We start from the raw sequence: 27,770 nt of genomic DNA, 5'->3' as shown, positions 1-27,770 counted from the left end.
TCCATAAACTTTGAACATTAATCTTGATATTTCATGCTTTGCAGGAAGTTCGAATGCCTAGGGACTGAAATCAGTTTGGTAGATAAATTTTTATTACTCTGGACTCATTGTGCAGACAACAGAGTTGAAATGCCTAATGAAATACTTTTTGTTGAAACCAGTACTCCATCAAAATAAGAACTGATACAGGAAAAAGATTGCAATGCAAAATTATCAACTCTGACAGACTTATAATACTGGAAAACGCCTTTATACCACCTAAAACATTGAGAATAGCATCTGCCTGTACAATTCAGTATAAGAACTTGCAGGCATAGAGGATGTACTTTGTGAACACATGATTTTAGCTACTAGAGCCAAGCAAAATAATAGCAGCTTTATATTGTACTCCCCATAAATATATCTAGAACAACAATAAAGATGAATTTCTACTCTGATATCTTTATAATCTTAACTTCCAGTCACAGTAGCATAGCAGTTAGCATGGCACAGTTTGGGGTGTTCCGGAGTTTGGAGTTCAATTCTGGTGCCGTTCTGTAAGGAGTATCTGTGTGCCCTCCCCATAAGACTATAAGACATAGGAGCAAAATTAGGCCTTTCAGTCCAAAGAGTCTGCTCTGCCATTTCATCATGGCTGATCTTAGATCTCATTCATCCCCATACACCTGTCTTCTCGCCATATCCTTTGATGCCTTAACCAATCAGACATCTATAACTTCCCCTTTGAATATACAGTACCTATAGACTTGACCTCCACCGTGGTCTGTGGCAGAGTATTCCAGAGATTCACCACTCTTTGGCTAAAATAAATCCTCCTTACTTCTGTTCTAAAAGTTCACCCCTCAAATATGAGGCTGTGCCCTCTAGTTCTGGATACCCCAGCTGAGGAAACATCTTCTCCACATCCACCCAATCTAATCCTTCCAACATTTGGTAGTTTACAATGAGATTGCCATGAATTCTTCTAAATTCCAGTGAGTACAGGCCCAAAGCTGTCAAATGCTCCTCATATGTTAACCCCTTCATTCACAAAATCATCCTTGTTAACCTCTTCTGGAAACTCTCCAATAACAATATATCCTTTCTGAGATAAGGGGCACAAAACTGTTGACAATACCCCACGTGCAGCTGCACTAGAGTCTTATAAAGCTTCAGCATTATCTCCTTGTTTTTATGTTCTATTCCCCTTGAAATAAATGCCAACATTGCCTTTGCCTCTTTAGAACAGACTAACCTGTGAATTAACTTTCTGGGAGTCTTGCATGAGTACTGCTAAATCTCTCTGCACCTCTGATGTTTGAATCTTCTCCCCATTTAGCTAATAGTCTGCATGATTGTCCCTTTTACCAAAATGCTTCATCATAGACATAGAAAACTTACAGCACAATACAGGTCCTTTAGCCCACAAAGCTGTGCCAAACATGTCTTTCCCTTAGAAATTACCTAGGGCTACCCACAGTCCTCTATTTTTCTGAGCTCCATGTACCTGTCCAGGAGTCTCTTAAAAGACCCTATCATATCTGCCTCCAGCACGGTCACTGGCAGCCCATTCCACCCACTCACCACTCTCTGTGTAAAAAACTAATCCCTGACATCTGTACCTACTTCCAAGCACCTTAAAACTGTGCCCTATTGTGCTAGCCATTTCAGCCCTGGGAAATAGCCTCTGACTATCCACAGATCAATGCCTCTTATTATCTTATACACCTCCATCAGGTCACCTCTCATCCTCCATCACTCCAAGGAGAAAAGGCCAAGTTCACTCAACCTATTCTCATAAGGCATGCTCCCCAATCCAGGCAACATCCTTGTAAATCTCCTCTGCAACTTTTCTATGGTTTCTACATTCTTCCTGTAGTGAGATGACCAGAACACAGTACTCCAAGTGGGGTCTGACCAGGGTCTGACATAGCTGCAACATTACCTCTCAGCTCCTAAACTTGAACCCACAATTGATGAAGGCCAATGCACCATATGCTTTCTTAACTACAGAGTTAACCTGTGCTGTAGCTTTGAGTGTCCTCAGACCCCAAGATCCCTCTGATCATCCACACTGCCGAGTCTTATCATTAATATTCTATCATATTTGACCATCCAAAATGAACCACCTCACACTTACTTGGCTTGAACTCCATCTGCCACTTCTCAGCCCAATTTTGCATCCTATCAATGTCCTGCTGCAACCTCTGACAGCCCTCCACATTATCCACAACATCTCCAACCTTTGTGTAATCAACAAATTTACTAACCCATCTTTCAACTTCTTCATCCAAGTCATTTATAAAAATCACAAAGAGCAGGGGTGCCAGAACAGATCACTGAGGCACACCACAGGTGACCGACCTCCATGCAGAATATGACTTGTCTATAATCACTCTTTGCCTTCTGTGGGCAATCCAGTTCTGGATCCACAATGCAATGTCCCCTTGGATCCCATCCCTCCTTAATTTCTCAATAAGACTTGCATGGGGCACCTTGCCAAATGCCTTGCTGAAATCCATATACACTACATCTACTGCTCTACCTTCAGAGCAAGGTGTTTAATCACATCCTCAAAAAATTCAATCAGTCTCATAAGGCACGACCTGCCTTTGACAAAGCTATGCTGACTATTCCTCTCCAAATGTTCATAAATCCTGCCTCTCAGAATCTTCTCCATCAACTTACTAACCACTGAAGTAAGACTCACTGGTCTATAATTTCCTGGGCTATCTCTACTCCCTTTCTTGAATAATGGAACAACATCTGCAATCTTCCGGAACCTCTCCCATCCCCATTGATGATGCAAAGATCATCACCAGAGGCTCAGCAATCGCTTCCCTCACCTCCCGCATAGCCTGGGGTACATCTCATCCAGTCCCGATGACTTATCCAACTTGATGCTTTTCAAAAGCTCCATCACATTCTTTCTTAATATCCACATGCTCAAGCTTTTCAGTCTGTAGTAAGTCATCCTGACAATCATCAAGATCCTTTTCTGTAGTGAATACTGAAGTATTCATTAAGCACCTCTGCTACTTCCTCCGGTTCCATACACTTTCCCACCGTCACACATAATTGGTCCTATTCTCTCATGTCTTACCCTCTTGCTCTTCACATACTTGTAGAATGCCTTGGGGTTTTCCTTAATCCTGTCCACCAAGAACTTCTCATGGCCCGTTCTGGCTCTCCAATTTTCTTTAAGATCCTTCCTGCTAGCTTTATAATCTTCTAAATCTCTATCATTACCTAATATTTTTTTTGAACCTTTCATAAGTTCTTCTTTTCTTCTTGACTAGATTTACAACAGCCTTTGTACACCATGGTTCTTGTACCCGACCATAACTTCCCTGTCTCACTGGAATGTACCTGTGCAGAATTCCACACAAATATCCCCTGAACATTTGCCAGATTTCTTCCGTACATTTCCCTGAGAACGTGTACCCAATTTATGCTTCCAAGTTCCTGCCTGATAGCCTCATATTTCCCCTTACTCCAATTAAACGCTTTCCTAACATGCCTGTTCCTATCCCTTTCTAATGCTATGGTAAAGGAGATAGAATCATGATCACTATTTGCAAAATGCTCTCCCACTGAGAATTCTGACATCTGATCAGGTTCATTTCCCAATACCAGATCAAGTACAGTCTCTCCTCTTGTAGGCTTATTTATATATTGTGTCAAGAAACCTTCCTGAACACACCTAACAAACTCCACCCCATCTAAACCCCTTGCTCTAGGGACATGCCAATCGATATTTGGGAAATTAAAATCTCTCACCACAACCACCCTATTATTTTACACTTTTCCAGAATCTGTCTCCCTATCTGCTCCTCTATGTCCATTGGGTGGTCTATTAAAAAAACACTCAGGGTTATTGACCCCTTCCTGTTCTTAACTTCCACCCACAGAGACTCTGTAGACAATCCCTCCTATGTCTTCCTCTGCAGCTGTGACACTATCTCTGATCAACAGTGCAACGCCCCCACCTCTTTTGCCTCCCTCCCTATCCTTTCTGAAACATCTCTAGCCTGGCACACAAAGTAACCATTCCTGCCCTTGAGCCATCCAAATCTCTGTAATGGCCACAACATCATAGCTTCCAACGTTATTATACATTTCCCAACACTGTATTCCATCTATCACTTTTTTGCCCATTCTTCCACTTTGTCTAAATCCTGCTGCAATCGCTTTGCTTCATCGGTTGTTGACTTCAGAAGGAGTAGCGGACCGCACGACCCCATCTACATCGGTGGTGCGCAGGTGGAACAGGTCAAAAGCTTTAAGTTCCTCGGGGTGAATATCACAAATGACCTGACTTGGTCTAACCAAGCACAGTCCACTGCCAAGAAGGTCCACCAGTGCCTTTACTTCCTGAGAAAGATGAAGAAATTTGGCTTGTCCCCTAAAATCCTCACTAGTTTTTATAGGTGCACCGTAGAAAGCATTCTTCTATGGTGCATCACAACCTGGTATGGAAGTTGTCCTGTTCAAGACCAGAAGAAGCTGCAGAAGATTGTGAACATAGCCCAGCACATCACACAAACCAATCTTCCATCCTTGGACTCACTTTACACCGCACGCTGTCTGAGCAGTGCTGCCAGGATAATCAAGGACACGACCCACCTAGCCAACACACTTTTTGTCCCTCTTCCCTCCGGGAGAAGGTTCGTATGGCCAGATTTGGGAACAGTTTCTTTCCAACTGTGATAAGACTGCTGAACGCATCCTGACCCGGATCTGGGCCGTACCTTCCAAAATATCCAGACCTGACTTGCACTACCTTACTTTCCCTTTTCTATTTTCTAATTATGATTTATAATTTAAATTTTTATTATATTTACTTCGATTTGTACTCCAGGGAGCACGAAGCGCAGAATCAAATATCGCTGTGATGATTGTATGCTCTAGTATCAATTGTTTGGTGACAATAAAGTAAAACACTACCTAACCCTCCACCTAGCTTCATAACATCTGCAAAGTTTGCCACAACGCCATCAATTCCACTTCACTGACAAACAATGTGAAAATTAGCAATTCCAATACAGTCGGCCCTCCGTATCCGCGGTGGCGGGGTTCCTGGAACCAATCTCCCGCAGATACCAAGGGACGACTGTACTGACATCTGAGGAATATCACTAGTCACTAGCAGCCAACCAGAAAATGTACCCTTTATTCCCATTCACTGTCTCCTCCCTATCAGCCATTCCTCTAACCATGCCAGTATCTTTCCTGTAATACCGTAGAATTTTATCTTGTTAAGCAGCCTCATGTGAGGCACCTTATCAAATGCCTTCTGAAAATCCAAGTAAATCACATCCACCAACTCTCCTTTGTCCACCCTACTTGCTCCTTCCTCAAATAACTCTAACAGATTTGTCAGGCAAGATTTCCTTTTACAGAAACCATGCTGACTTTGATTTATTTTATCATTAGTCTCCAAGTACTATGAAACATCCTCCTTAACACAGGACTCCAACACTTCCCCAACCATTGAGGTTAGGCTAACTGGCCTATAATTTCCTCTCTTTTGTCTTCCTCCCTTCTTCTAAAGTGGAGTGATGTTTGTAATTTTCAGTCCTCTGTGACTATGCCAGAATCAAGTGATTCTTGAAAGATCATAACCAATGCAACCGCTTTCAGAACTCTGGGATGTAGTCCATCTGGTCCGGGTGACTTATCCACTTGAACCAGTTTGGCTAGCACTTTTTCCTTTGTAATAGCAAAGGCACTCACTCCTGCTCCCTGATGCACATGGACCTCTGGCACACTGCTAGTGCCTTCCACAGTGAAGACAGATGCAAAGTCCTTACTAAGTTCACTGCCATTTCTTTGTCCCCCATTATTACTTCACCAGCATCATTTTCCAGTGGTCCAATATCAACTCTAACTGAAATAAAAACTTATTGTATCCTGCTTTATATTATCAGCTAGTATACTCTTTTATTTCATCTTTTCCATTCTTATTGGTTTTTTTAGTTGTTTTTTGTTGGATTTTAAAAGCTTCCCAATCATACAACTTCTCACTCACTTTTGCTACCTTGTATGCCCTTTCTTTGGCTTTTATGCAGTCCTTAACTTCCCTTGTCAGCCACGGTTGCCTAGCCCTGCCGTTTGAGAACAACTTCTTCTGAGACATATCTTTTGAGACACATCTATCCTGCGCCTTGTGAATTATTCCTAGAAACTTCAGCCACCTCTGTTCTGCTGTCATCCTCGCCAGTATCCCCCTCCAATCCATCTGGACAAGTTTCTCTCTCATGCCTCTGTAATTCTCTTTATTCCACTCCTTCTCAAATTGCAGTATGATTTCAATCGTATTATGATCACTGCCTCCCAAGGGTTCCTTTACGTTAAGCTGACTAATAAAACTGGGTTATTACACAACAGCCAAACTAAGACAGCCTCTCCCCTAAGTACGCTCGAGCACAAGCTGCTCTAAAAAGCCATCCTGTAGACATTCAACAAATTCCCTCTCTTGTGACCTGCAACTAACCTGATTTTTCAAATCCCCTTGCACATTGAAGTCCCCCATGACAATTGTGACATTATCCTTATTCTTTGCACTTTCCAGCTCCCTTTGCAATATTAGCAGTGGGCCTTGGCTTTTATTTGGTGGCCATGGGTTTTCTCCAGGTTCTCTGGTTTCCTCCCACAATCCAAAGATGTACAGAGTAGGTTAATTGGTCATTGAAATTGGTCTCATGATTAGGTTAGGGTTAATCGGGCATTGCTGAAGCAGCATGGTTCAAAGGGCCTCTTCCACATTGCATTGCTAAATAAGTGAAATAAATAAATTGCCCCATCTGCCCATGACAAGATTTCACCAAGAATCCATCAACCCATTCTTCTGTCGCAATTTGAGGAAGAAAGTTACAAAGACACATAGTCTTTAGGAAATGAAAAGTATTGCCCAGTGTCTGCTTTAAATAGGTAAACTTAATAAAAACAGGACCCAGAGTTTGGATTCCCCAATAAGAGGAAATAAAACATCCACACATTCAAGATCCCTCAGGATCCTGATCTTTCAATCAAATTTCCCCTCACTCCTCTAAACTCAGTGGATACAAACCTAACCTGTCCGCCTTTCCTTGTAGGATAACCTCTCATTCAGGGTATTAGTAGCTGGCAAGGAAGAATTGATGAAGGGATACAGGGAGAAGGCAGGAGTTTGGGGCTGAGAGGAAAATTGGATCGGCCAAGGTGAAATGGCGGAGCAGACTCAATGGGCCAAATGACCTTATTCTGCTCCTATATCATAACGTTTTATTGCACAGCTGCTCTGAGGAAGCTTAAACAACTTGCTCCAATTGTTTAAATTTCAAACTTGCAACAAAAAGCCGCAAACAAGAATCCACAGTGATATGCAGTAACTAGTGATTAGGTGATGTAAAACCATGGCTTTACAACTCAGATGAAGATTAGCAGGAATAAGAAGCTTCACATATTTGAGGTGCTAAGCCATGAAATTTTTGTTTGACGCAATGACGGAGAGAGGAACAAGAATACTTTATTTGGTATAGAAGGAACAATGGGTCAAGGTAGAAATACAATATTCATTACATTGTTAATAAACCTGAGAAACGGTTGGTGACTAGCTGCTTTGGAGTTACCTACTTCTCAGATAACAAGCTTTTTTCCTGCAATACATTTATTGATGTTGCAACCCCTTCTGATGTAGTTTTAAAATGCTGTTTTATATACGTTCAAGTGTTTACCTTTCCTTGAAGGTATATTGAGGTTAATGAAACCAAGGTTCATTGCAGGAGTAAAGGAGAATATACAATTTCCATTTGAGACAAGAGGAGATAAGATCAAGAAAACTGATGAATGATATATAAAAGATTAAGTTAATGTGCTGGAAACTATTGTTCAGAATTCTAAAGAACAATAATAATAACAACATTATTTATATAGCACCCTTCAGACATTAAGATGCAGGTTTAAAGTGCTTTACGTAGATTGTAAAGATCAATCAATATTATCTAATTTCTATGACCAAATTAAAAGATTACAACTAATAACAAACATAATGTAAAATAAAATGTAACCACATTATATCAATGTAATCAACATCAACAGGCATTAAGTAACCCTTTCAGTAAGCAAAGTTAAAAAGTAGGGTTTCAGAAGTGTTTTCAAACAGTCCACATTACTAGAGTGGCTGTCTCAGTTAGTAGAGTATTCCAGATTTTTGGTGCTTAAGAGTAAATGGCCGCATCACCTGTTCTTGTATGCTTGGGTTTGGGAACACTAAGCCATCAAGTATTTGTATATGTAAGATTACGATTAGGGAGGCAAGGGAGGGCATAGATACTCCAAAATACATGGAGGAGCTAGATTATTTAGAGCCTTATATATAATTCAGAGTATTTTAAAATGTATCTTATTTTAAAATTCAAAGCACTTAAATGGATTCCTTTTGATTTCACAAGGGGAGAGTGTTACAACTTTACACAGGTAATCGTTTCAGAAAGCAATATTCTTAACACACAAAAGTTCATACAACATACCATTTTGCTTCAGGAACTGCACTGTCTGCCTCATTACCAGAGGAATAAGTTCTCCATTCCCTTTCTCTCGGAGGCTAGTATTTACAAAAACAAATCAGGACAGTCACTGCACAGAAATCACTTTTATGAGAATACTGAGAAAAAATCCACAACAACTTTCATTTTGAAAAATATATTAAAGTACTTTGCAAAAGTGTTTTCAAGCACTGACATCAAACTGACAAGCAGATTTCTTGATGAACAAAACCATTGCCAAAGGAGTAGGCAGTTTTAAAAATGTTGTTGATAACAAACAAGAGAATAAGATGAAATGGTTTTGGGAGGAGAATTATAATTTAATTTGTGCATGAACATGCTGCTGGCAAGTCCAACGCCTATTGTCTATTCTGAACTTGATAAAGGTGTCACCTTGAACCATTGGAATGAGTGCAGTGATAGAGGAAAGTTTGACTTAACTGAAGCTGCATGTTAAACCTGACCGGCAGAATCCTAGCAGAGTCAGGATTGATCATAAAATCCTCTGTCACAAAACGACTGATGCAAAGGTCAACATGTAAAATGAGAAATGAGGCCAGAATCGTGGAGCAGGAGAGGAGGAATGGGATCAAAAGCCAATCACAAAGATGCAGTGACCCTACCTTAAATTGAAACAGGATCTTTTACAGGTTTTCTTACAAAAATATTTGACCATCTGGAGAGCTCTTGAAATAATACTCCAATTGTTTTGTCAACTTTAAAAGAACTTGCACATTAACCACTTCCAGAAAGCTGGTAAACTTTCTTCCCATTAAGGGTCATTGGATTGCATCTAATGTATATTGAGATGACTGAAATATAGAACACATCTACCAGGAATTCCAAAAAAGGAACAACAATCTTTTGCTGAAACATCCTTGAATTAAAAGCAGACATACAGTGCCTATGAAGTGTACTTACATCCCCTTGGAAGTCTTCATGTTTTATTGGTTTACAATATTGAATCACTGTGGATCTAATTTAGCTATTTTTGACACTGATCAACAGAAAAAGACTTTTTTATGTCAAAGTGAAAACAGATCACCACAAAGTGGTCCAAATTAATCATAGATATAAAAAGACATAATCATTGATTGCACAAGTATTCATCCCCTTTAACATGACACACCAAATCATCACTGGTGCAGCCAACTGGTCTTAGAAATCACATAATTAGTTAAATAGAGATCACCTGTGTGTAGACAAGATGTCTCAATTGACTGTAGTAAAAGTACACCTGTGTCTGGAAGTCCAACTGCTGGTGAGTCAGTATCCTGGCAAAAACTACACCATGGAGACAAAAGAACACTCCAAGCAACTCCACGAAAAGGTGATTGAAAAGCACAAGTCAGGAGGTGGATACAAGAAAATTCCAAGTCACTGAATATCCCTTGTAGTACAGTTAAGTCAATCAACAAGAAATTAAAAGAATATGGCACAGCTGTAAATCAGCCCAGATAAGGTTGTCCTCAAAAACTGAGTGACCGTGCAAGAAGGGGACTAGTGAGGGAGGACACCAAGAGATCTATGACAACTCTGGAAGAGTTACAAGCCTTGGTGGCTGAGATAGGAGAGACTATGCATACAACAACTGTTGCTTCACCAGTTGCAGCTTCATGGGAGAGTGGCAAAGAGTTCAAAACTGTTCAAAAACCTCACATGAAATCTCAGCTAGAGTTTGCCAGAAGGCATGTGGGAGACTCTGACATCATCTGGAAGAAGGTTCTATTGCAAAAATTGAGCTTTCTGGCCATCAAACTAAACACTATGTTTGGTGTAAGCCAAACAATGTACATTATCAAAAACACACCATCCCTACTGTAAAGCATAGTAGTGGGGGTGTGGGAGTGCTTCACTGCAGCAGGCCCCAGAAGGCTTATGAAGGTAGAGAGTAAAACGAATGCAGAAAAATACAGGGAAATCCTGGAGGAAAACCTGATGCAGTCCACAAGAGAACTGCAGCTTGAGAGAAGATTTGTTTTCCAGCAAGACAATGACCCCAAGCATGAAGCCAAAGCTACACAGGAATGGCTTAAAAACAAGAAAGTTAATGTCCTGGAGTGGCCAAATTAGAGTTCGGGCCTCAATCCATTTGAGAGTTTGTAGCTGGACTCAAGATCCCCATGCAATCTGACAGAGTCCTCTCCACACAGACTTAAGGCCATAATTGCTGCCAAAGGTGCCTCTACTAAATACTCACTTGAAGGGGGTGTATACTTATGTAATCAATTACTTTGACATGAAAGACTTTTTCTGTTGATCAGTGTCACCAAAAAGTCAAATTAAATCCACTGTGATTCAATATTATACAACAGTAAAACATGATAACTTCCAAGGGGTGGGGGGGGGGGTTATATGCACTGTTATATGCACTGCACAGAGGAATAAGAGCAACACAAAAAAGGGGAATGCATGAGATAGAACTGCTGCTTCATAGCTCTGGGTTCCATTCTAATTCCGAGCTCACTTCTCCCACCTTGTCCTCGATGCCCTCCTTCTTCAAGGAACAGGGTTACCCATCCTGCCCTCACCTGCATCTCACCCTTTTCCCCAGGCATCCAACATGTACCCCATCTTCCCACCGCCTTAAATGGGATGGAGTTCTCACCTACCACGCCACGAGTCTCAAAACATATTATTCCCTGCAGCTTCCAACCTCTTAAAAAGGATCCTACCACAAAACACATCTTTATGCCCCCCCCCCAACTCTTTGTTTTCCACAGGGATCATTCCCTCCATGATTCCCTTGTCCATTAGTCTCTTCCCACTAATCTCCCTCCTGGCACACATCCCTGCAAGTGACAGAAATGCTACATTTGCCCATTCAGCTCTTCCCTCACCTCACCTGCATTTAGGTCCCCGAAGAAGTCCTTCCAGGTGAGGCAACATTTCATCTGCAAATCTAATGGGGGGTCATCTATTGTATCTGGTGCTCCCAATACAGCCTCCTCTACATTGGTGATACCGGACATTAATTAGGGGACTGTTTTGTAAAGCACCTCCACTCCATCTGCCAAAAGTGGAATTCCCCAGTGGCCAACCATTTTAATTCCTATCCCCATTCCCTTTCTGACATGCCAGTCCACGGCCTCCTCTTCGCCACAATGAGGCCACTCGCAGGGTGGAATATCACCTCATGTTCCATTTAGGTAGCCACCAACCTGATGGCATGAACATTGATTTCTCCTGGCTTTTTTCCGCTTTTTTTCCCTCCTACCCTTTCCCTTTTCTTCTATTCCCCATACCGGCCTCTTACCTTTTCTCCTCATCTGCTTATCACCACCCCCGGTACCCATCCTTCTTCCCTTTCTCCCATGGTTCACTCTCGTCTCCTATTAGATTTCTTCTTCCTGAGCCCTTTACTTTGCCCCCCCACCTGCCTTCACCTTCTTGCTTGCCCTCATTCCCCTTCCCCCACCTTTTTATTGTGGTGTCTTCCCCCTTCCCAACTCCAATGAAGGGTCTCAGTCCAAAACATGAACTGTCATTCACCTTCATAGAAGCTGCCTGATGGTCGAGTTCCTCCAGCATTTTGTGTGTGTTATTCTTACACTCAATGCCTCACTCAAAGGCAAACAAAATGTACACCGTTATCACCAACTCTGTGTTCCTATTTTCACAGAAAAGTGTACTAGTACCTCCAAGGGTTCCCCGTTGAGGAACACTACCCAAGGTCCCACTATTCACTGTGTATATCCTGCTCTGGTTTAACGTCCCAAAAAACAACTCTTTGCACTTGCAGAAGTTAAACTACATCTGCCGCTCCTTTCCCAATTTCCCTATATCCTGTTGTAACTTTAGACAACATGCTTCACAGTCCATTATACTACCAATTCTGGCATCAAAGGCAAAATTATAACCAAGCTCCAAGGTCACATACATGTGGCTGGTGTTGGTCATGGCAGGTAACAGAAGAACCAAGAGTTCCAATACAGAACACTCACTGATGTATACAAATACTAGATTTAAAAAAAACTCCAAAATGTATCCGTGCCACACATTGGTTAGATTATTAATTTATTTTAAGTACAAGATTGGAAAAAAAGATAATCGTAATAGCTTTAGTGTGAAACCTGTAAATACTTACTACTGTAGATCAACTCCAAATTGCTGCTGTGGAAGGGGAGGTCGAGGAGGGGGTGTCCTTGTTGGTTGGGGCATTCCTCCCTTTTGGGATGCTCTCAGATTTTCATCATATCTGAGGGAAAGAATCACAATGTAACTATTTCATTATGCACATGTAATTAAAGGACAGTGTGAAACATGCAGTCAAATTCCCATAGTCCCATACATCGTAGAAGGCAAGTTCCATATTTGACACTGTGCGCAATGTGTGCCTTTAGGAATTATATGCCCTCCTACAGCCATGGGCTCCATCTAGCTTTAAAATGACAGAAATGCCTATTACATTGGCCCTTTATTCAAATGTCAGCAGTGCGATTTAAAAAAAACTCAAATGCCAGAACAAGCCTGCAGAATATTTCATATATAGAATTTAATGTCATTTTTTCCCAATGAACTGTGTTCTCAAAAAGTGAATAAAATACACGAAGGAGGCAGCATTCTGGGAAATGCTAAGCAAAGTATTATACAAAAATAACAGATTGTGAGCACAGGCCTGTAGCCTTAGGAAGCAATGCAAAACACAGGGGCTACACTAAATGTAGTAAATTATTCTCCTACTGAATAGCTATGGGAATGGAAACAGTGCTGCAAGACAAAAAGCCATGATATGACAGGTTTTCATTCTCTGGAATGGATTTTCATTTTGCTTTTGTTTGAATTGTAGGAAGTAGTGAGAATCAAAGAGTGCACACCGTGCTTGTGGCAATGCTACCTCAACTGGAGCAATTTAGCAGGGTGGCTATTAACAAGTCAGATGATTATTCAGGGGCAGGCCAGGCTTAGAGAAAAAAGTTGATTGTATACCAAACAAAGTCAAAGCCAATTTACTCAGAAAAGAGTATTTTATGAGCAGAGGAAACAGAAGACAGAGTAAAAATAACAGTAACATCTGCAAATAAAAGCAATCCAATTTCAGCAGAAAACCACAGTAAGTGGTGACTAGTTGTAGACAAATTATGTGCATAAATCAAATCCCAGTTGCCAGAACAAAGCAAAGTTATTCAATCATGCCTACATTTTGAGAACAACCTTTTACTGAATCCAGCCTCATTCTCATTGTATTGCCCTATACAATTTCTTTCTATTCTTTCTGAATGGAAATGGGGATGCCTTTGAAATATTTTATGCCTGATTGAACTTATGGTAAAATATTTCAAGTTCAACGTACCATTTTTCATAAGGTATCTATATTTCAATGATTTTCTGAATTCCACACATTTACACAGAATTGGCCAGCCAGTGGAATTGATTATCCTTATCAATTTCTCCCTATCTTCTCTACTCCAGAGAAAAAAAAAGGCAGATTCTTTCAGATTTCTTTGTAACTGTAAGATGGGTCTAATTCAATGCCATAAAGCCACGATTCCTCAGCCGCTCCTTTCCTGGAAATTTCACCTGCATTAGTTCCACAGCACAGCTAACAACCCAGCTAGGCTCCTAAAATCATTCCCAATTCTCGAAACCTGGTCTATTAATGCTTTGTACAAAGTGAATATCATCACCCTTGCATTTAATGCCACCTTATATGGAAGCTGCTATGCTTTTTAAATCATTGTTTGAAAATATACTCCGATCATTAACAGATCTATATATTTGTATTTCTGAACTTCTGCTTTTGTACTCTATGAATCTTCAAATCTCTTTTTCTTTCAAAAGTTGCACATCTCTGCACTTGCAATCACCAACTGTCTACGCTCCAATTTTGCAATCAACTGTTTCACGTCCATTGCTCATTGATTTCACTGATTAACAATCAATGACTAATACTTTCATGCCGAGTCCACACATTAAATATTTCGAGCTATTGCATTTCCAATTCTCACATGGCCTCAGACCAAGAGCCCAAAAAAAAATTGGAAGTCATGGCCGGCAGGATAATTTTATGTGCCTAAACCTTCCTGAATAGTTAACTGTGCGGTTCTATTCATTCAAAACAATGCTTTATTTTATAAAAGCTTCAAACTAAAGAACAGTACCACAGCCATGCTTACAAGCTGCATTTTGACTATACAGATGGTAGCTTCTACAATCATTTCCAAAAACACTCTAATATTAAAATATGGACATGTATTTCAACAGCAGTCTCAATAAGAACTGTGATCAGATGTAATTTGTGTAACACAACCATTTGGCTCTCTACATTAATGGCTATGGAACTAAAGATCAAGATTTCATCATTCCAAAATTCAGTACATACCATCAAAAGCAAGTATCTTCTCTATTTTTCCATAAAATATACTACTGCCTTTTGTTCTTTAATTCACAAGACACTGTAGAAGCAGCAATAAAATTCAATGCAAGTTTGGCAGATATATTTTGTTAGTGCTCATCATCTTGTACAATAAAAATTCATCAATTCAAAGTGCTTCCACATTCTTTGAAATGTTTATTGTTATTACGCATGCCAATTCCTGCTACACTTACTACTTTACACAATGTTCAGATAGCTTCAGGAAGAGCATACAGAAGCAAATTTAAATCAAGCTGTTACATTCAATTACTTTCCAACAGTCTGAACATTTCCAAAACAGTGTACGTCACTGTCTCATCTAGCAGAAGAGATGGCCATTTAGCTAATTGGGCTCTGGCTGCCCCTACAAATGTGATATACAGTTAGTTCAACTCCCTGATGTCTCCACAAAGCCTTGTTTGTTCCCCACATCTTTGCAAATGTTTATTCAATTCACTTTTCAAAGTTACTATTGGATCCATTTCCACCCCTTCTTCAGGCAGTGAATACCAACTATAATTTGCTAGTTTTAAAAAAAAGTTCTCATTGGCTCTTTAATTCTTTTGCCAATTAAATTTATGTGCTCCGATTACTCACACTTCAGCCATTCCATCAAAACCCCTCAAGTTTTCATTAAAACTTCCTTTAGCCTCACTTACTATACAGTTGGCCCTCCTTATCCGCGGGGGATTGGTTCCGAGACCCTGTACAGATACCAAAAAACACGGATGCTCAAGTCCCTTACTTAACCTGTCTCAGTGTTTTAGTCTTTAGGACCCAGCAGAACCCTGGACTTTATTTAACATGTCTCAATGCGGTGGACATTAGGACCTGGCAGTGCAGCTCTGAATCCGCGGTGTTTCTGTTCACGAAAATAATCACAATCACAATTCAAAATAAGGTGGAAGTAATAAAGCAATCGGAAAGAGGTGAAACGCCATCGGTCATTGGAAAAGCGTTAGGCTAAAGCTGGTCAACGATCGGAACAATTTTAATGGAGCATGTGAAAGGCCCTGCCCTGATGAAAGCTACAATTGCTACTAAGCAATGCAGTGGTTTAATTATTGAAATACATACGTTTCTTAAGTGTTCTATATACATAGAAAGGTAAAATATGTACTATATACTAAGAAAAATATTTGACTAACTGACGCTAAATAATACCGGATGTACCTGTTCCGACTTCAAATCCAACTTAAAGGCGGACTCAGGAATGTAACTCATTCATAACCCGAGGATTGCCCGTACTTTAAAGTCATTTCTAGATTACTTATAATACCTAATACAATGTAAATGCTATGTAAACAGTTGTTATACTGTATTGTTTCGGGAATAATGACAAGAAAAAATAGTCTGTACATGCTCAAACAATGAGTGCTGGAGAGAGAACTTCTGGGTTTTCCCAATGCAGAATCCACAGATAAGGAGGGCTGACTGTATTTAACTGAAAAGATGACAATTAAATCTGTCCTGGTAACTCAAGTTTCCAATACCAGGTGCCATTATAGACAATACCTCAAGCAGAAACCTAATTTAATAGACACCATAAAACCATAAAATATAGGAGCAGAATTAGGCCATTTGGCCCATTGAGTCCATTCTGCCATTTCATCATGGCTGATCCAATTTTCCCATCAGCCCCAATCTTCTGTCTTCTCCCTGTATCCCTTCATAGCCTGACCCATCAAGAATCTATCAAACTTTGCCTTAAATATACATAAAGACTTGGCCTCCACAGCTGACTGTGGGAATTCCAGATTCACCACTCTCTGGCTAAAGAAATTCCTCCTCATCTCCATTCTGAAAGGACGCTCCTCTATTCTGAGGCTGCGACCTCTGATCCTAAACTCTCCACATCCACTCTATCAAGGCCGTTCACCATTCAATAGGTTTCAATGAGGTCACCCCTCATTCTTCTGAATTGTAGTGAACACAAGCCCACAGCCATCAAATGCTCTTCATATGACAAGCTATTGAATCCTGGAATCATTTTTGTGAACCTCCTTTGAACCCTCTCCGGTTTCAGTACATCCTTTCTAAGATAAGGGGCCCAAAACTATTCACAATACCCCAAATGAGGCCTCACCAGTGCTTGATAAAGTTTCAACATTACATTATTGCTTTTATATTCTTGTCCTCTTTGAATGCTAACATTGCATTTGCCTTCCTTCACTACAGACCTGCAAATTAACCTTTAGGCTAGGGAATCCTGCACAAGAACTCCCAAGTACCTTTGCACCTCAGATTTTTGTATTTTCTCTCTATTTAGAAAATAATCAGCCCTTTCATTTCTTCTACCAAAGTGCATGACCACACACTTCCCGACAGTGTATTCCATTTGTCATTTCTTTACCCATTCTCCAAATCTGTCCTTCTATAGCCTCTCTACCCCCTCAGAACTACCATCCTCTCTACCTATCTTCATATCTTCTGCAAGTTAGCAACAAAGTAATCAATTCCATCATCCAAATCACTGACATATAATGCAAAAAGAATCTGTCCCAATATAGACTCTTGTGGAACACTATCAGTCACTGGAGGTCAAAAAGCTCCCTTTGTTCCCACTCTTTGTCTCTTGCCAATCAGCCACTGTTTTATTCATGCTCGAATCTTTCCTGTAATACCATGGGCTCGTAGCTCATTAACCAGCCTCATGTGCGGCATCTTGCCAAAGGCCTTCTGAAAATCCAAGCACACACAATCAACTGATTCTCCTTTGTTTCTCCTGCTTGTTACTTCTTGAAAGAATTCCAACAGATTTGTCCAGTGAGATTTTCCCTTGACGAAACCATGCAGACTATGGCAAACACTTTTTTGCTTCTGCACTAAACACCTTATTTACCAAGCCAATACTGGCAAGAAAAGAGGAGGTCATGCAAAGTGAAGATGAAGAGTTATGCAGAAAATTAAGGAGGGGGTCTCGTGCCCTGGACCAGAGGGGGTTAGGAACAGGAGGATAAAATGAAAGAATGTGTGACTGAAGAGCTGCTAGAAGCAGAAGGACTTCAGGCACTGGGCCATGGATAACCAGTACAAGAGAGATCGCTACTGGGACAGAGGTAATCCTTACAAGAGGGACAGGTTACATCTGAACTGGAGGGAGGCCATTGTCCTTGCAGACACATTTACTTGTACTATGCAGGACAACTTCAACAATTTGACAGCCATAGTGCATCAGATGAGAAAGGTGAGGCACATATAGTTAAAACAAACTGGTCTAGTAAGCAGATCAGGAAGAGGCTGGAAAGGGAACATGGTAGGTCTGATGAATTCAGACCATGGAATGGCATATGGGATTGTTAGTCATTACAGAAATATGATTAGAGTGACAGACAGAGCTGCCAGCACAATGTTTGAGTGGACTAACGTTACCAGCACAACAAAGGTGGAGTTGAGGGAGGAGGGAAGCTGCACAATTGACTAGTAAGAACACAACAGCACTTGGCGGGAGGGGGAGGCATTCAGCAAGGCCGCTTGGGGAGAAATTATAAATTTTTAAAAAAAGGGGAGATCACTTTGATGGAATAACGCTGTCCTGCTGAAGTGTCTTGCCCCAAAATGCCAACTGTGCTCTTTTCCATTGATACTGGCTGGCCGGCAGGGCTCCTCCAGCATTTTGTGTGTGTTGATTCGGCTGTCCAATAATCAGTAAGTATTAGGGGAGAACATTCATAGGGAAATCACAGATAGATAACGCAATCATAGGCTTGTAATAGTAAATAATTTTCATTGGCTATTATTGACTGCCATAGTGTGATGGGCTCAGTGTTAAAATTTTAGACAGCAGAATTTGTTGGGTGTGTGCAGGAAAGTTTTCTGAAGCAATTTGTAAATGCCCCTAATGGAAAAAGGGCAACACCTGATCTCATGTTGGAGGAGGCAAACTTGGGGTCCAATGACTACAAGCATGTTAATTTCAAAGTCATGAGAGAAAAAGGACTGGCCCTGAAGCTAATGTTATACAGAAGGCTAATTCCAATAGTATTAGACAGGAACTCTCAAAAGCTGATTGGGAGATGTTTTTTGTTGGTAACTGGATGTCAAGTAAGTGGAAGCTTTTGAAAGCTAGATCAAGAGGAATTCCGGGTCAAATGAACCTTTTAGTGAGAAGGGCAAGATTAACGAAGGCTGGTGCAACAAAGAATAGTGAGGGTTAAGTCAAGGAAAGCGAGGCATATGTCAGATATCGGCTGAAGGGATCAAGTGAGTCCTTTGAGGAGTTTAAGGGATGTAGGAGCAACTTAGGAAGGAAATTAGGAGGGCAAAAGGGGCCACAAGATATCCTTGGCAGTAACAAAAGAAAATCATAAAAGATCCCTTTTAAAAGTATATGACAATATTCATTTACTGTGAAAAAGAACATGGAAGTTAGTGAGTACATGGCAAAGAATGGTGATATTCCAGAGCTGATCAACATTACATCAGATCCTGAAAAGTTTAAAGGTGGATAAATCACCAGGGCTGGACTAAGTGGAAGACAGTATACTATACAAAAGAAAGGATGACAATGCAGGGAAAACTGGAGGATAGTTAATTTGCCTTTATTTAATGTCACAAAACTACATTAGAGGTGGGTAAGTTATTGGAAAGGACAACATTTATTTATTTAAATTTGGAAAGAGCAAGGACAAATTAGGAATATTGAGGATGAATTTAGGCATGGAGGGAAAAAAAATCAATCGCATCTCACAATTTTGCCTGTGTGGAAGAGTGACAACCAGGATTAAAGAAAGCATGGTAATAGACATTACCTACTTAGATCTTTTAGCAAGGTCATAGGTCATAAAAGTACAGCACAGAAATAAGCCCGTCGGTTCATTTAGTTCATGATGAGACATTTAAACTGCCTATTCCCATTGACCTGCACCGGGACTATAGCCCTCCATACCCTTACCATCTATGTACTGTTATTAGTGATAAACAGACCTGATGGTCAATGGGATGCAGAGTTAACTGTTCCCAACCCCCCTCCTGAGAACTCCGAGCTATTGCTGTTGTTATGCTGCTCATGAGAGAGAGATAAAGCCCAGGCAAGAATATTTGCTACAGATAAGAGGGAGAGAGAGACTGTTGATTTACTATATTATGACTCTTTCTGGATTATTTACGTTCTACTACAAGGATTGTACTTTGATCGTTAACATTCCTCAGGAGATAGCAGGAGTGGCCTGATTTGATGGACACAGTCATTCAGAGTTGATGGATAGCTGAGACCCCGTGAGTGGGGATAAAAGACAGGTCTAGAGAGACACCCTTCAGACACACCAGTGGGCACTGATTGAGTGTTGGGAACCCACAGAAAGGTGGAGGCTTCGAAGACCAAACCAGGAGATCGGTCAGTAAAGCTCACAGTGTTACAGCAGGGCCGGTGGGGACTTGTGTGTGTGTGTGTGTGTGTGTGTGTGTCCACTCATGCCAGAGTGATGAGTCCACCACAGAAAAACGGTCTAGCTGAAGACCAGAGGGTTCATAACTGAATGACCACAACGAAACGACGGATTAAGAAAGCCACAAAAGGTTTGCCTGCCGCAGCAGTTGCTGTTACATTTCGCTCGCTCTCCCTCTCTCCAACGATTTCAATACAACAACAATAACCACCTCAGCATTTATGAACTGAACTGAACTTTATATTCTGTGACAATTCATTTACCCCTAGACATCGATAGAGCTCGTTTATTTTTGCTTATTATTATTCCTACACTTTTAGGTTTATTACTGCTAACTTGTTTTATATGTATATTTGCATTTTTGATATTGTACTGTGTAGTTTACTAATAAATACCTTTAGTTTTGGTACCACCAGACTCCAACGGATTCTTCTTTCTCTGCTGGTCAGACACCCAGTTACGGGGTATGTAACAGTACCTAGCCAAACTTCTCTTAAACATTGAAATCGATCTCACATGGACCACATGCTGGCAGCTCATGCCACACTCTCACAACCCTCTGAGTGAAGAAGTTTCCCCTCATGTTTCTTTTAAACTTTTCACCCTGAACCTATGACCTCTGGTTGTAGTCCTACCTAACCTCCGTGGAAAAAGACTATCTCTACCCCTCAATTTTGGATACTACTATCAAATCTCCTCTTAATTGTCTACATTCCAAAGAATAAAGCTCTAACTTAATCCATCTTTCCTATAACTCAGTTCCTCCAGACCCGACAACATCTTTGTAAATTTTCTCGGTACTCTTTCAAAATTATTCACACCTTTCCTGTTGGTAGATGACCAAAACCCCACACAATACTCCAAATTAGGCCTCACCAATGTCTTATACAATATAACATCCCAACTCCTGTACTCAATCCTCTGATTTATGAAGGCCAATGTGCCAAAAGCTTTCTTTACAACCCTATCTACCTGTGCCACTACTTTCAATGAATTAGGGACCTATATTCTGAGATCCCTTTGCTCTACCACACTCCTCAGTTCCCCACCATTCACTGTGCAAGGCCTACCAAAGTGCAACACCTCACACTTGTCTACATTAAATTCCATCTGCCATTTTTCAGCCCATTTTTCCCAGCTGGTCCAGATCCTGCTGCAAGCTTCGACAGCCTTCATTGCTATTCACTACACCACCCCATCTTGGTGTCATCTGCAGATTTGATGATCCGGTTATCATCCAGATTGTTGATATAGACGGAGCCAGCACCAAACCCTGCAGCATACCACTAGTCACAGGCCCCCAGTCAGACAGGAATGCTGAGTGACCGAACTTCATGAACAATCTCTCCTGCAGGTCCTTGTCAATTACCTTGCTAGAGCTCACGTGGACATCTACTACCTTGCCTTCATCTGGTAACTTCCTGGTAACTTTTCTGGTAACTTCCTCAAAAAACTATTAGAGCAGTTAGACATGAACTACCACGCACAAAGCCATGCTGACTATCCTTAGTCAGTTCATGTCTAACCAAATACTTACATATCCAGTCCTTAGAATACCTTCCAATAACTTTCCCACCACTGATGTTAGGCTTACCAGCCTAAAATTTTCTGGGTTTTTTGGAGCCTTTCTTAAACAGTGGAACAACATTAATTGCCCTCCAATCCTCCAGTTCCTCACGTGTCACTAAGGAGGATTTAAATATCTCTTCTACGGCCCCAGCAATTTCTGCATTTTTCCCTGCAGGGTCTCAGGGAACACATGGTCAGGCCCAGGGGATCTATCCACCCCAATTTGCCTCAAGACAGCAAACATCTCCTCCTCTGTAATCTGGATAGGGTCCATGAAGTCGACGCCACTTTTCCTCACTTCTATAGACTGTGTCCATCTCCGGAGTAAATACAAAAATATCTATTTAAGATCTCCCCCTTTTCTTTAGGCTTCACATATGAATTGCCATTCTGATCTTCCAAAGGACCAGCTTTATCCCTTGCAAACCTTTAGCTCTTAACATACTTGTACAATCGTTTTGGATTTGCCTTCACCTTGTCTGCTAGGGCAACTTTATGCCTTCTTTTAACCCTCCTGATTTCTTTCTCAACTGTTCTCCTGCATTTCTTATACTCCATAAGCAAGTTACTTGTTCCTGCTTATACACCTTTTTTTTCCCTTAACCAGGGACTTAATATCTCTTGAAAACCATGGTTCCCTACACCTGTTATCTTTACCTTTTACTCTAACAGGTGCATACTAGTTTTGCACAGTACTCTCAAAATTTCACTTTTAAATGCTTCCCACTTGCCAGAAAACACCGTCTCAATCCACACTTGCCAGGTCCTTTCCTGATACCATCAAAATTGGCCTTTCTCTAATTTAGGACCTCAACCAGACCTCTCTTTCTGCATTTTTACTTCAAAATTGATGGCATTGCGATCACTAGATGCAAAATGTTCCCCTACATAATTTTACAACTAACAGCAAACTGAACAGTGAAGAATGTTGTTTGATAGTAGGAAGCAGAATGCGGTAGTGTATGACTGTTTCAGATTGGAGAGGGGTGACCAGTGGTGTGCTGCAGGGATCGATGTTCATTCCTAATGATTTGGATGAGAATCTAGGTGGCATGGTTAGTAATTTTACAACCGAAACAAACAGTGAAGAATATTGTTTAGGATTACAATCTTCATTTAATGCACAAGATAAATGAACTTGTGCTTCCCCTGTGCTTCTTGATCTCGTCACCTCAGATTCGGAGTCACGCAACCCTGCCACTCTGATCTGGCCCACATCTTCATTAACCAGGTCCAACACTTGCCTTCATCGGATCTTGCTCCTCCTTACACAAGTCATTGGGTTTGTGGGGGTGTGGCCATGGTTAAATCGGGGTGCGCCTCGGATTAGCGGGGGTATGTGCCCCCTTGGACCTTATGATTAGCAGATGCATATGTGAGGCTGGGAGAGATAAGGTTGTGGAGTTTTGTGTGGTGAGGTATGAGGTGCAATGGCGGATAGGGTAGTGTAGTGGAGCCACTTTAATCTGGCCCATGCCTTTCATTATCATGGTGTGACACCACCTGGCTTAATGAACTGGGTGTGCTTTGGTACACATCCTCAGTAATGCAACCTGGGGTCATTGGGCGTTCCGGGTCTTTAATCATTAGACACCCTGTCCGAGAACAAAGGAATGGCAGATGCAATTTAATTCAGACAAGTGGGAGGTCATGCATTTTGGAAGCTAAACCTAAGCAATATACACATAATAAGCTCTGGGAAGTGTTGTTAAACACAGAGACTTTTGGATACAAGTGAAAAGTTCCCTTCCAGTGGCAACACAGCGCAGTACATAAAATGTACGGCATGCTTGCCCTCACTGGTTGAGGGTACAAGTTCAGGACCTAGGACTTTATCACAGTTGTTCAAAACATTGGTTATGCTGCACTTCCAATATTGTACGCAGTTCTGGTCAGCACAGAAAGGATGTGACTTAGTTAGGGAGTGTGCGGAGAGAAGATTCACAAAGGTTTTACTTGGATTGGAGGGTTGAGTTAAAAGCAGATTGTTATAAGGTCTGTTTATCCTGGGGTAAAGGAGCCGAGAAGTGACATCATAGTGGTGGCATCCGTTAGTCTCGCAAGACCACGGATCTGCGCCTGGAATGGTTTCTAGGGCGCAGGCCTGGGCAAAGTTGTATGGAAGATCAGCAGTTGCCATGCAACAAGTCTCCCCTCTCCCCACCACCAATGTTGTCTAAGGGAAGGGCAAGGGCCGATACAACTTGGCACCAGTGTCGTCGCAGGAGCTGCCAGACCGAGGTTGAAGATAACGTCAGACTGCCTTAGGGACTCCAGCTCCGGATTTGTCCTCGGGGTTTACTCCTGAAGCCTTTCCCATGAGTGGGCATGGCCGCAAGGCAGCGGAGGTTTAAAATCAGTTTCCCCTCTCTTAGATGGACCACCTTCTCAAGCCAACGAGCTCCATCTACCCGAGATGTTAAAGAGAATTTTAAAATCATGAGAGGCAGGATAGGCTTCTGTTTCCTATTGGTGTTTAGAACTAAAGGACATCACTTTGAGAGAGGGAGGATATTTAAAGGGGATCTGAGAAATAAATTTTTCCACATAAAGTGTAGCTGGTGTCTGGAATGAGCTGCCGGAGTAGGTGGGACAGTAGGCATCTTGATAGCTACTTGAGTGAGTAAGGTACAGAGAGATATGGAAGTAAGTAGGATTGCTACAGATAGACCAGGGGTCGGCAACCCGTGGCTCTGGAGCCGCATGCGGCTCTTTCATCTCTGTGCTGCGGCTCCCTGTGGCTTTAGAAAATAAATGGTCAGTATTTAATTAAAATGTATTTTATGTTAGTTTGTTAGTTTTTGAAATGTAATTCGAAATTTGAAGATTATGGTGATCTTGTATAATCTAAATAAAACGTTGTGGCGACCCCATTTCCTGGCACATCCGAACCGGCTCACAATTAGCCACCGTTCCGGCTAAGGGAGATAGCCTACGGGGGTTTGTGAGTACGTGTCTTTTGGAGCATCCGCGCCCACAGGGGGCGGGTTGAGGGAGGCTTTAAAGCAAGGCTGCTTAGTTCGAATAAAATTATCTTTGACTGTAGTTTACCGACTCCGTGTCGTTATTTTAGCGCTGCGTTTAGCACACCGCTACAACGTGTTTTTTATCGCTATTAATATATGTCACCACTGCCAATGCCTGACACCCGCCAGTGCGTGATTTCTTTCAATTTTTTGATCCAAGGTAGGCTAACTATGGAGTAACCTTCAACCCAACGTCTTTTTTTTGGAGTTCAAAATGTTTTTGTTGCATGCAGAAATGTAATTTCGTTTTCTCTGCAGGAGTTTATCAATTTCATAAATGCAACACATTATAGTTTGTTTATACATAGCATAAAGACAAAAAAACCGTTGTATGCAGTGTTATTTCATTTTAAATGTCAAACGGGTTTTCTGGCTCCCAGTGTTTTCTTTTCTGTGGGAGATGGGTCCATATGGCTCTTTCAGTGGTAAAGGTTGCCGACCCCTGGTATAGACAATGGAACAAATGATTGCTACAGTGCTGTACGTTTATGACTCTTAAGAGTTACAAATGCATGGGAACTTCTGGGCAGGGGGTGTAGTGCAGAGGCAGGAGGGATGAGGGCCATATGCTGTTGTAAAATTTAAAATTGAGAACTTAGGAATCTGTAATTATCTCAACAACATTGTAATTAGTCAAAAATAATTGTGTTTCAGTGACCCAAAGCAATGAGCTGGACAATATCAGCAGCTCGAAGGGGAATGAAAATATTGAAGGAAAGGTCATTGTAATTTAATGAACAACAATTAATTTTGTATTGTAGAGCTCCGAAGAAATGATCTGGACAATATTGTTCACTTCGAGAAATTCAGAGACAATGAAGGAAAGCTCATGGCATTAAATTTGTACAGGAAGTGGTTTGCCATTGGGCAACACTATTGGTGCCACTAGTAGAGACTCAGGCTGAATTCTGAGCTTAGGTGCTGTCTGTGTAGAGTTTGCACACTGTTCCAGTGACCATGTAGTCTCCACCCCACTTGCTCCTGTTTCCTCCCACATGCCAAAGATGTTCAAGTCAGGAGATCATTTGGCTGCTGTAAATTGTCCCTACTGTGTTGGTGAGAGGGAGAATCAGGGGCTGGGGGAGCTGACAGAATGCAGGGAAAATGGGATTAATGTATGATTAGTATAAATGGGAGACTGATTATTGGTGGACTGAAGAACCCACTTCTGTGCTGAATCTTTCTATGATCGAAGCAGCAATGACAAGAACCAAGTTGCTTCACTGCACTTCACTGTGTCACAAGTTTGTACATTAAGCAAGGCTGTTGCTCCAGGAAGCAGTGCAGGCTGGGAATCTCACTGGTTTAAATGCAGCTATCCAAGACCGATCCAGCATCAACTGAACTGCCTCCAGCAACTGAACGCTTCACTTCCAGTGAGCAGGTGACAGCAGCATGGAGCAGTCTATTTCTGAGTGCTTCCTTCAATAGCATTTCTGATTGCCTACCATGCAACCAGCATGGTCATTATTTTACATCATTAGGTTACATGAGAGGAAAAACCGAGAGACCCCATAAAAGGAAATAATCAATAGTTAAAAATAATTCTTAAACATACCTGATCACTTCTGGGGGAATGATGAGTTGATCATAGTTGAGATGTTCTCTTAGTTCACTTAAGTAATTTACATAAATAACCTTCTTTCCAAATTTATGACTGAAAAAAAAAATCAACAGACAAGTTACAAAAACCTTTACGGCGGTATTACAAACCACAGTGGATTCTGGTTAACTGGGCCTTTGGTTAATTGGCACAGCTGCTTATTTGGGACAAACTTTAAAAGAAGAAAAACTGATTATGGAAATAGCCGGGATTCCCTTCATTTATTTGGGACACTATGACACTTCAGTGTGACAGGAGACTGTTGCTGAAGAGTTTCTAACTAGCATCAGTCACATGCATTTGTGTGGCTGTTAGACACTACACTGTGACTACAGTGAACAGTTTAAAAAAAATAGCATCAGTTGCAGGTGTTTGTACTCAAAAAAGCAGTAATTTTTGTCATGGAGAGTTGATGGGAAATAAGTAGTAAGGCAATTCAGAACTGTTTTGCCTACTGAGATTTCAGTGAGAAATGCCAGAAATTGCCAAGTTAAAATGAAACAATTTCACTACCTCAAGAAATTGAGAACTAGGAAGAAGTATCGACAAGCATTTTTAATGTTACAATAATGAAAATGAAGATTTGGAGTATGTAATCATCAAAAAGGATTGTATAAAGGCATTATCCACATTAGTTGTCTGCACTAATATTATTCATTTACAGTTAATCAAACGAACACGACAACATACAGTTTTTGAATTCCTCCATTGATAACTATTAGGAACCAATACAGTTTTATAGTACTGTAGTATTCGCATTTCCTCTGGATTTCATTTAAATATATAATTTGTTAATCAGTTAAACAGTAGTTTGTCTTTTAAAAAAAATACTTTTCTAACAATTTCCATGAAACTGGCTAATTGGGGCAATGGCTTAATTGGGCCAAAATGTACTGGTCTGGATGTGTTCCAATTAACTAGAATCCAGTGAGTATTATTTCCAAATCAATAAAACATATTTCTTCCAATGACCAACTCTAAAACAGTGGGGTTTATTGACTGGGGTCATCTTACTCTAAGAAAAACACAAAGTTCCAGTTTTTGCAGTAAATACACTTCAGAAGTAGCAGGGATATCAGAATCAGGTTTATTATCACCAGCATATGATGTGAAATTTGTTAACTTCATTGCAAGATATAATATAGAAGCGGAAAAAATAATAGTTAAATCAATTATAGTATATGTATATTGAAAGGATTAAAAACACGCAAGCAGAAATACTGTATATTAAAAAGGGAGGTAGTGTCCAAGAGTTCAATGTCCATTTAGGAATCAGATGGCAGAGGGGAAGGTGGTGTTCCTGAATCACTGAGTGTGTGGCTT

General features: G+C 41.0%; 1 protein-coding gene across 3 annotated transcripts in view; it reads right to left on the bottom strand.

The window, feature by feature from the left end:
- The window catches only part of LOC132398473 (rho GTPase-activating protein 8-like), a 97,655-nt gene that overhangs the window by 19,922 nt on the left and 49,963 nt on the right, over positions 1-27,770 (bottom strand). For all 3 annotated transcript variants that reach the window (XM_059977970.1, XM_059977971.1, XM_059977972.1), the window contains exons 7-9: positions 26,403-26,501; positions 12,595-12,705; positions 8,493-8,566 (exon numbers count right to left, since the gene is read on the bottom strand). In XM_059977970.1, the coding sequence (XP_059833953.1) occupies positions 8,493-8,566; positions 12,595-12,705; positions 26,403-26,501 (284 nt within the window). The remainder of the gene's footprint in view (positions 1-8,492; positions 8,567-12,594; positions 12,706-26,402; positions 26,502-27,770) is intronic.

The sequence above is a fragment of the Hypanus sabinus genome, chromosome 8, assembly GCF_030144855.1.
Source record: "Hypanus sabinus isolate sHypSab1 chromosome 8, sHypSab1.hap1, whole genome shotgun sequence".
NCBI lineage: Eukaryota > Metazoa > Chordata > Chondrichthyes > Myliobatiformes > Dasyatidae > Hypanus > Hypanus sabinus.
The sequence above is the reverse complement of the archived record's forward strand: the minus strand, read 5'-3'. Positions and strand labels throughout refer to the sequence as shown.